General features: G+C 42.7%; 1 protein-coding gene and 1 non-coding gene across 3 annotated transcripts in view; both read right to left on the reverse strand.

Moving 5' to 3' along the window:
- Positions 1-5300: 5300 nt before the first annotated feature.
- Positions 5301-9243, reverse strand: part of slc25a3a (solute carrier family 25 member 3a) — a 5429-nt gene continuing 1486 nt past the window's right edge. The window contains exons 3-8 of one of the 2 annotated variants that reach the window (XM_085247034.1): positions 8120-8244; positions 7502-7681; positions 7062-7243; positions 6406-6578; positions 6127-6237; positions 5301-5752 (exon numbers count right to left, since the gene is read on the reverse strand). In XM_085247034.1, coding sequence (XP_085103160.1) covers positions 5592-5752; positions 6127-6237; positions 6406-6578; positions 7062-7243; positions 7502-7681; positions 8120-8244 — 932 coding nt within the window. In that variant the 3' untranslated portion in view covers positions 5301-5591. Of the gene's footprint in view, positions 5753-6126; positions 6238-6405; positions 6579-7061; positions 7244-7501; positions 7682-8119; positions 8245-9090; positions 9216-9243 lie in introns of both variants that reach the window. The other variant, XM_085247035.1, reaches the window with a different exon arrangement.
- Positions 6793-6992, reverse strand: LOC146558732 (small nucleolar RNA SNORA53). Its single transcript, XR_014888820.1, has one exon. It is a non-coding gene; the product is annotated as a small nucleolar RNA SNORA53 (small nucleolar RNA).

Consider the following 9243-nt stretch of genomic DNA (forward strand, 5'->3'; position numbering starts at 1 on the left):
TACTTGGTCTGTGCCAACTGGGATGTGTTCAGGACTGTTACCAGTAGTTTGGACGAGTGCACAAAGTTCAATTTAAATTTAAGTCATTTCCCTTTATATAATGCCAAATCATAACAACAGTTGCCTGAAGGAGCTTTAAGGTGTGAATAATACTAAGAAAACAGAGAAAACCCCAACAATCAAATGACTCTCTATGATAAAACAGGAAGACCAGGTGCAGGCTGTGCAAAGATGCCCCTGAGACAATCCAGCACATACCAGCAGGGTGCAAGATGCTAGCAGGCAGTGCATACATGTAACTCCATAACGAAGTGGCTGGCATAGTTTACATCTGTGCCGAATATGGCCTGGAAGTCCCAAGGTCAAAATAGGACACACCCCCGAGGGTGACTGAGAATGACTGAGCTAAGATCCTCTGGAACTTCCCGATACAAACAGATAAACTGGTGATGGCGAACCAACCGGACAGTGATAGCTGTAGCTATGCCAAATAATAGCAACATCAGGAACATGAAAAGCTGAAGAAATACAAAGGACTGAGAGAGGAACTCGAAAACAATAGGATGTTGCAGCCTTGCCCTCTTCATCCAGCAACACATTCATACCTTAAGGCACCCAGTCAGACACACTGAAAATCAGTATGTGAACAGAAAGGGAAGTAAGAAACTGTTTTCCAATGTTTCCGTATGTTTTTTTTATGTGTAATATCCTTACGTATGTTGGTAAATAGACTTCGGTGAACAGGGTTTACAAAGGGGTTACATATAAAATTTAAAAATGACCTGTTTTTCAAGTATCTTTATAGCTCTGTCTTATTGTACTTAGATTATAACCAATCCGGTCCTTTTTGTCCACTTAAAATATGTTTACAGAACTATTTTTTATATTTGTTGCAATTTCCGCTGTCAACTTGAACTTAAAAAAAAAAAGACATTTTTAATGTCAAGATAAATAAAGGATATATAAAAGCCACTGCCAAATACTGATTGTGGCTTCTACCTTTTTACAGGATTGTTGTTTGTGGCTTAAGATGATGAGGGATACATTTGACATATGTTTCACGTATTATAGACCAACAAGTTATTTATAGCAGTTTAAATAGGAGCAATCAGTTTTTGGCAAATACCGGAAATCGGTTTTTGGCAGCTGGCGATCATTTTTGGCACAACACCGGATTTAAATGCAAGCATCTCGGGAAAGAGTAAAGAAACGAAAGAAAACATAAAATGAGCAGCATCTGGCTAAATTTCAGTAATATTGTTATTGTAAACCGCAAAGCTGAGTGCAGACTTTATAAGACTAGGACCTGGATAAAGTCATACCCGTTTTTCTTTTCAGCTATTTTCCATTGTGCAGGATTCAAATTTGTCCAGGCCTTAAACCTCGTGTGTGTCTCCCTAGTAGTAGCAAATCCATAAAAATAGTTGGGGGGGGGGGGGGGTTCTGACAATACAGAGTTAAAAATTAGCTTCCTTGAAAAAGACTAAAGTGACAGTTTAGTATTGAATATTACTTAAAGTATATACAAAGTGTCTTTGAATGGCATAGATGCAGAAATGTCTGCATGTAGCACACAGCTATGGCTCAGTGTCTGAGTGTCTAAATGAGTCTCACAGGCCTGAATGTGCACTGCTAAAGATATTTCTTAAGAGTGATAGGTGGCCTATCATGTAAAATGAGTTTGACACCCCTGCTCTGGAGTAATCAGCTTTAAGTCTGGACCCCAGGTTGAGCAACTCGAGGGCAGTCAGAATGTTCCAACTCCTTTGTTGTCATGAGGTGCCTGTAGCTAAGGAGGTAGAGCTAATTAGAAGGTTTTCTCTTCCTTCAGACAAGATGAGTCAAGTTAATGCTACAGAGTTCAACTTTGGTTTAATCTTTGGACAGGGTGCGACAGAAATACCCAGTGCCCTCGTTCAACCATTCACGTTGGCAAAAATACTGTTAATGTAAAATAACACTAAATGATAAAGTTTGTAACAATCCATATACATTTGTTTTTTAGTCGTTTGCAGGTTATCTAATATGTTTTTTCATAGGACACATTACAGTGTTCAGTAAAAATATTTTAAAAACTGAAATCTTTTGGACTCTAAAGTGCACAAACACTTTTTTAAAACTCAAAACAGAAAGAGAGAAAGAAAGGAAAAAAGCAAGTTTACGGGGTCCTCGGTGCATGATCTGCCTGTCTGTGTGGACTTGGCGCAGTGCAATGGAAACATAGTTGAAAGTGGACCTGATAATGAAGGCTAAACCCTGACTGTCCCTGATGGAGCCCACTGCTATTTCCATCAACAGTGGGACGTGCTGGAGATGGAGTACTAAAATAGGCCACACATACTGTTCAAGCAGCATGTGCAATAACCCTGTTAGTTTATCAAATCAATGGATTCTTCGTATTCTACCTAAACATGGAAATTACTGGAGCGATCCACCCAAAAAGAGGAGATGAGTAAACTGAGCGTCTGACAAACCTTTTTATCCCCCATAGTGTTGATGTTTTATTCAATCATTCACAGATGACAGTGTTGCCTCACAAACAGGGAACACATAAATAGACTCCATTTCCCATGACCCCCGGCAACCTTATCCTGCCAGGCGGCCCTGTTGTACCCACTGAGATGCAACCTTATCCCAATAGAAGACAACACTATTGCTGCCAGTGTAGAAGCTGCCCATTTTGTGGGCAACAAATGGATTGTAATGACACCATCAGTACAACAGCACACTGTGTGTGTCTGTGTGTGTGTGTGTGTGTGTGTGTGTGTGTAAGGGGGAGTTTCTGTGACCCAGGCCAGGCTCAGGCCCATTAGATGAGCATCAGGTATATCTGCTAGGCGCTATCATTTCATTTGTGACACAGTAGTTCCTTTTAACTCAGTTTGAAATGCAGTGTCTGATTTTTATGTTCCACAGCTCTACTACATCATTTTAGCAAATACACTATTAGGATCATGAGGCACAACGTGAGCGTATGATAGTGGATGCATGCAAATGTATCTGCAAAATTTAACAGGAAGCAGTGGCTCCCTGGTAATCCAGAAGCAAATTAAAAACCCTTTTCCTCACATAGAAGGTCTTGAATAATCAGGCCCCATCTTATATTCCTCAGACCTCACAGTACTATATCACCCGAGTACAGCACTATGCTGTCAGACAGCTTACTTTTGGTTCCTTGGATATTTAATAGTAGAATCAATCACTTTTATAGAGCAAAAAAATATAAAAATAAAATTCTAAATTGTCTTTCTCTCTCACACACACAAAACTGTGCCATTTGTACTAGAAAATAGGATCTATCAGTAATGAACAATATCTATTGCACAATTCCAGCTTTTGACTTCTACATTAACCATCAACCACAGTCTGAGATGAGGACAATGGAATAATTGATCATATGTTATGCTATAATCTCACACCAGCATGCAGAGAGGAGGTGCAACATCTAATGGACTGGTGTAGAGTCAACAACCTGTGTCTGAATGTGGACAAAACAAAAGATTTCAGGAGAGCACAGAGAGATCACTGTCCACTTAACATTGATGGAGCATCTGTGGAGGCTGTCAAGAGCACCAAATTCCTTGGTGTCCACCTGGCGGAGAACTTCTCTTCCCTCCATCATAGACACCTATCACACCCACTGCATCCGCAAAGCCACCAGCATTGTGGAGGACCCCACGCACCCCTCACATACACTCTTCACCCTGCTGCCTTCTGGCAAGAGGTACCAGAGCATTCGGGCCGTCACTGCCAGACTGCCGAACAGTTTCTTCCCCCAGGCCGTCAGACTCCTGAACACTGAGTAACTGCACTGACACACACACACACCTCCAAGTTACTTTTTGTACAATGCTCAGTTTCCACTGTTGTGTCTATATCGTTCTGCTCTGTCTGGTGTTGCACTCTTTGTTTTGTTTATTTGCAATTTTTGCACATTGAACTTTGTAAAGTCCTGTGTTGATTGTCTGTTATATGTCATATGTAGCTTCATGGTCTCGTTTCACTGTGTACTGTACCACTGCACATGGTTGGAATGACAATGAAGCCACTTGACTTGACTTGCTTAGGGAGGGGCAGCGACTGGGTGGCGTGAGGGGAGGAAGACTGGACAAAGACCTCCTCTGGACTCCAGATATTATAATAACTAATAATTAAATGCAGAGAGGTGTATAAATACCAACAACAAATAGTAAGCAGGTCTCATAGGCACAGCCTATGGGCCTACTTCTAGCCAACTAGAAGTAGAGGACCGCAGTCCCAACAGCTGAGTGATTAAGGTAAAATTAACGTGGTAAAAGAGTAAAATGAATGCCTATGTGACCATCAACTATGGCTAATAGTGTGGCTTTTAAAAGAAAAGGCAGCTAAGATGCTAGTAATCATTTAACTTTACACTTAAATTGTCAATAGTTTCAAATTTAAGGTTGTGGGGTATGGTAATGAAATGGCCAGGTTTATATTTGCTAAATAAGGATCTTTCCTGATGCTCACTATAATTTTTTGAAGGAAAAAAAAAATAAATCAGAAAAGGTCTGTTCTTCAGCATTAAAGTGACAATGGTCAATCTTTCTACTACTGCACAGCAACTGTTGATAATTGGGAAACTTCATTCTGAACACTGCTTATGTGTGGCCAATTGCATTGTGAGTTCTCTTCCTTTGGGCTCTGCCCTCCAGTCACTTGATTCATAGAGTGAGTGCATCAAACTGCAGCAGTGCTTGCGCAGCATATTGAATGGTTTGTGTGCATTGCTGCAGAGTTCTGCATGGGTAGGTTGTTGATTGCATGAGTGACAACAAATGTGGCCATCAAATGAAGTTATTTGCTCAGATGATATATTTTTCTCCCTTCGTACCCAAATATAATTCCATAGCATTTTCAGTAGGAGAAACATCCCTCTCAACTTCTTCAGCCTGAAGGTGGAGTAAGACCTCCCTCTGGTGGTACTCTAAAACACAGGCCCACCAAGAACACCTTGAACAGTGAACAAAGACTAGTCAGTCATCTCTAATTAAAATGTACCGATCTTCCAGTGAGTGTATTACACTACGCAAACAGTTGACAGAAATCTGGTTCTCCATGCTGATGACCTCAGGCAACTGAAACTAGCAGCATATGATGCATCACAACTACACCACCTTAAACCACTGCAAATTTCAGTGTAATACACAGAACCTTCCCAGTTATAGCAGTAGCGCTCCTTTAAAATTGATATTCCTGCACAGGGCAGATGCACTGTGATAGATGTTGTATAACCTTAAAAACAAACGCTTTAATTCAAAGCAGAAACAGACAACAGGTGTTTTCCAGGAAATATTTAATTAGAATTTCCAAATAATCTAAGGACAGGAACTGATAAAACCAGACTGATGTTTCTACAGAGAAAAATTATGTCAGACCCTTGATCAGCCAAGAGTGACGGCTCCATCTTCTCGCCCGTTTTGCTTTTAAATATACATGAGAAGTAGCACCCCTGGGCCCTGAAGAGCAGCAGGAGCTGAGGACATAAATACAGTGGCTGCTGTGTGCTGTAGGAATTTGGGGGTTTAAATGTGTTGCTTCTGGAGAATGCAGCTCAGTGACAAGATGGGTTACTCTGTAAGACCGAGCTTCTTCTTCAGGGACTCGGGCATCTCAGGTGGAGGGGGGCGTGGCAGGCGGAAGTACACCTTCACAGAATCGTAGATGAACCACTGCAGGGCTGTCAGAGTACCAATCATGATGATACGGGCAATAAGACCCTTCCACACACCTGAAAGAGACAGCAGTCCGTTATTCCTCACCTCACAAAACAGTGGTTCAGGTCAATCAAGTCCTACTTCAGTAGACACAAAAGCCACTTTGCTATCCACTGAACACAAAAATGTGCTAGACAAAGTCATCATTCAACCCTACTTGAATGTAAACCAAGTACAGGAGGTGAGCAGTGTAAAAGTGAATTGTTCACAAAGTTGCACTCCTGAACCCCTGAGACACAACTGAGGCCTGATTGCAGGTATGCCATGACTCAAACTCCTCCCACAACATAGGAGCTGCTGAGAAGCTCTGCTCCTCCAGCAGTGGATGGTCTTAAACCTCGTTTCATACTACTGCTGATGAAACAACTGAAATAATGTTGATACAAACCTTTGGGTCCCAGCCTCTTGAGGACCTGCATAGCAGTGCTGCCCTTCTCTTTGTTCAGCACAGACACGACCGAGTCAGCAGGGTGGGACACGATGGCACAGAACACACCAGCTGCACACAAAGCAACGAGACATTAGAAACCTCAACCTTGATTTTCTAGCCTTATACAGCAAAAATGATTGGAGTTTACTTTGCATGCTACAACTAAAGGTCTAGTAGTTACTCAAAATACATGGCAGCATTTAATCAACATCAGCAGGGAAACATCCCCAAACTCACCAATGTAACCAGCCGTAAAGGTCACGACCAGCTGCTCAGGTTTGGTGCACTCACTGCGGGGCTTAGGGACAACATACTTGTAGAGCAGCTCCACAGTTCGCTCAAAGCAGGCAAACTTCATCATGGTGTAGGGGATCTGCCTCATCCACAAGGGAGCCACTCCTTTATAGAAACTGGGATTACAGGCAAAAAACAAGGAATGAGCTCAGAGACACTTGGCACTAGAACTTCATATAGAGATAAATATCCCCTAATTTTAAAGTAAGTTTTAGGCTCAGGTACCTGTGTAGCTTACACATTTTGCTAGTTAAATGTAGTTTAAAAAATAAATTAAAAAAAAAAATCACTCCAAACTGTCTTCCAGCTCTATGCAGAGACTATGTCGAATGTGTCCGTCCCCCAGGCTCGCTGCACTGGGAGATCCCTGCCCAGTGACAGGGTTGCCAGTGCAGCAGATGGGCTGGGGGACAGGTAGACTGTTCTCACACGCCAATGACTCAAGCACCTCCAACTGTACAGCCAGAAAGCTGCTGAGGAGCTCTGCTCAGAGAACAGCGCCCTCCAGAGGTGGATCTAAGGAGCGTGTTAGCATCACAAACTTGTTCTCCGTTTAATTATTCAATCAAGTGCTACCACACGTTATGGAACAAACTTACGCCCAGAGGCCCTCCTCTGCATACATCTTGGGGGCACACTCTCTGAGGGTGTTAGCATAGCCTGGCTGGGTCTGGATACGGACTTTGGCAGCCTCCATTGGAGCCAGAGCGATGTCAGCGAAGAACTCTGCGCTAGCTGAGGCAGCCAGGTACAGGGAGGTTCTCCACAGGTACGTATTCTCCTGTTGGTCACACAGTGGGAGAAAATAAGAGTAGTTCCAAGCAAGTCACACATAGCCTACACTGCATTTACACACATGAAGAAGGCAGTTCAGATTTCTCCAAAATAATGTGACAACTCAGAGCAGCTTCATGGTCAATAAACGCTCAAAGGACTCCTTTAAACTCATCCCATCTTTCTTCTGTAGACCAGAAGCATGACTCGTGCCCACCCTGCTTTGGCAGGCGTTCCCAGTCAAGTGTCAAAAAGTTCCACTCACCTCTCCTAGCAGGTCACTGTAGAGGATCTTGAACACTTCATAGAAACCAAACTTGCAGAGTCCCTGCATGGAGTAGCCAATGAAGGTAGGAGCCCAGCCCTTTGCCAGACCTCTGACACCATCTTCTCTCACCGTTACTGCAAATCCATTGCCAATGCTCTTGTATTTATCAGGATTCACCTAAGGAACAGAAACACTGGTGTGATCACCATATCAGCTCTGAACACAGGGGTTTTAGGGGTAGTGTTGTCTGCAGGTAACCAGCACCAGAAGGCTGACACTAAGAACATACTTGGACTGGAGACGTCTGTTTTCATGTCAGGTTACTGTTAATAACACTTATAATAATACTGTGTGAGGGCAAATAGAGTCATTTACTGCTAATTAAACTTGTCCATTTCTGCTTTGCTTGGTTTAACAAGCTCTTGTACACTCAGGATCCACATTCTCAAGAAGCAAACAGTTGTCTTTGTTTGTTCAAAGTCACTTCAACTCAATGACTGATATTTATTTTAATATACAATAATTCGTAGACTCCTTGCTAACATACTCATTAGTTGAAGGTTTGAGAGGCTGGCGTAGATGCTGGCTACTGGGAGGTTCAGCTTCCATACAAACCTGCAGACGGCACTTGACAAGGTCGAGGGGCACCACTGCTGTGTGTGTTAGGCCGCAACTCAGGATACCCCCAAAGCCACACAGAGCATAGTACTTTGAGGAGCCAAACTCGCAGCTGACTTCCTCTGTGGTAGAAGGGAGGGGACAAAGACATGCAGCATGCAAGGTCACATGCAACAGGACAAAAATCAACAAACACAGGGCCAAGTAATGGAAGGAGTCACCACTGAAACACCAAATAAGTGTGTTTTGCTCCAGGTCGCAACTGTTTCAATTCAGTGCCAACACCCTTCCATTATGGATGCCTCTGTCACCAACATGCCACCAATCATTAGGACAGTATGATCAAATCACTGTACAAATTCAGTATGAGCGGTCAGGGACCACAGTAATGTTTTGCAGTTAGGCAGTTCTCTCTCCTCGTTTACTGCTTTTCTTAACACACTTCAAACTTCCAACAGATCGTCAATATGTCAGTAAGTCTAAAAACAAATGCAAAACATTAGCAGGATCCCCAACTGATTAAAAACATGGTCTGATTAAACTGAAATAAAACAATATTCATTTCATTGGAATGATTACACACAGCAGAGAAACTGTCGTATCAAACGTACGGCTGTCTTTGCAGTCCTGTTAATGAACAGTCAGTGTGTTGCCTAAGCCAAACTCAGCTGTGTGTAATAAAACTGTCAAAAGAGAAACTGTTCTCCCTCAGGTCGGTCCTTCTGACCTTCAGACACTGGTCCTCTTCTGTGGGTGGCATTCATTTAACAATACCGTGAAAAATCATGCAGGTATGTTATGATCACTCCAACATGTCAGATTAATGGGAACTAATGGCAAAAACAAATTCACCACAACTATGCTGGTGACATTTCTCCCATGGAAAGATGCATTAATTTTTTTTAAAAGGACAAACAGAATTATGGTAAGTGGGCCAAAGACGATGGCAGCAAGCCGCAGCGACAGACCTGCATTCGGCATTTGACCAGATCGAGGGGAACGACAGCTGTGTGTGTGGTGCCACAGCTCAGAATCCCACCAAAGCCACACAGGATGAAATACTTCTGTGAGCCGAACTCACAACTGTCTCCCTCTGAAGAAACACAGGACAGACTTTAAGA

Source organism: Mchenga conophoros, linkage group LG15 (assembly GCF_057382185.1).
Source record: "Mchenga conophoros isolate Kocher_MC1m ecotype Shallow Benthic linkage group LG15, M_conophoros_male_GT1.1, whole genome shotgun sequence".
In the NCBI taxonomy this organism is placed as follows: domain Eukaryota; kingdom Metazoa; phylum Chordata; class Actinopteri; order Cichliformes; family Cichlidae; genus Mchenga; species Mchenga conophoros.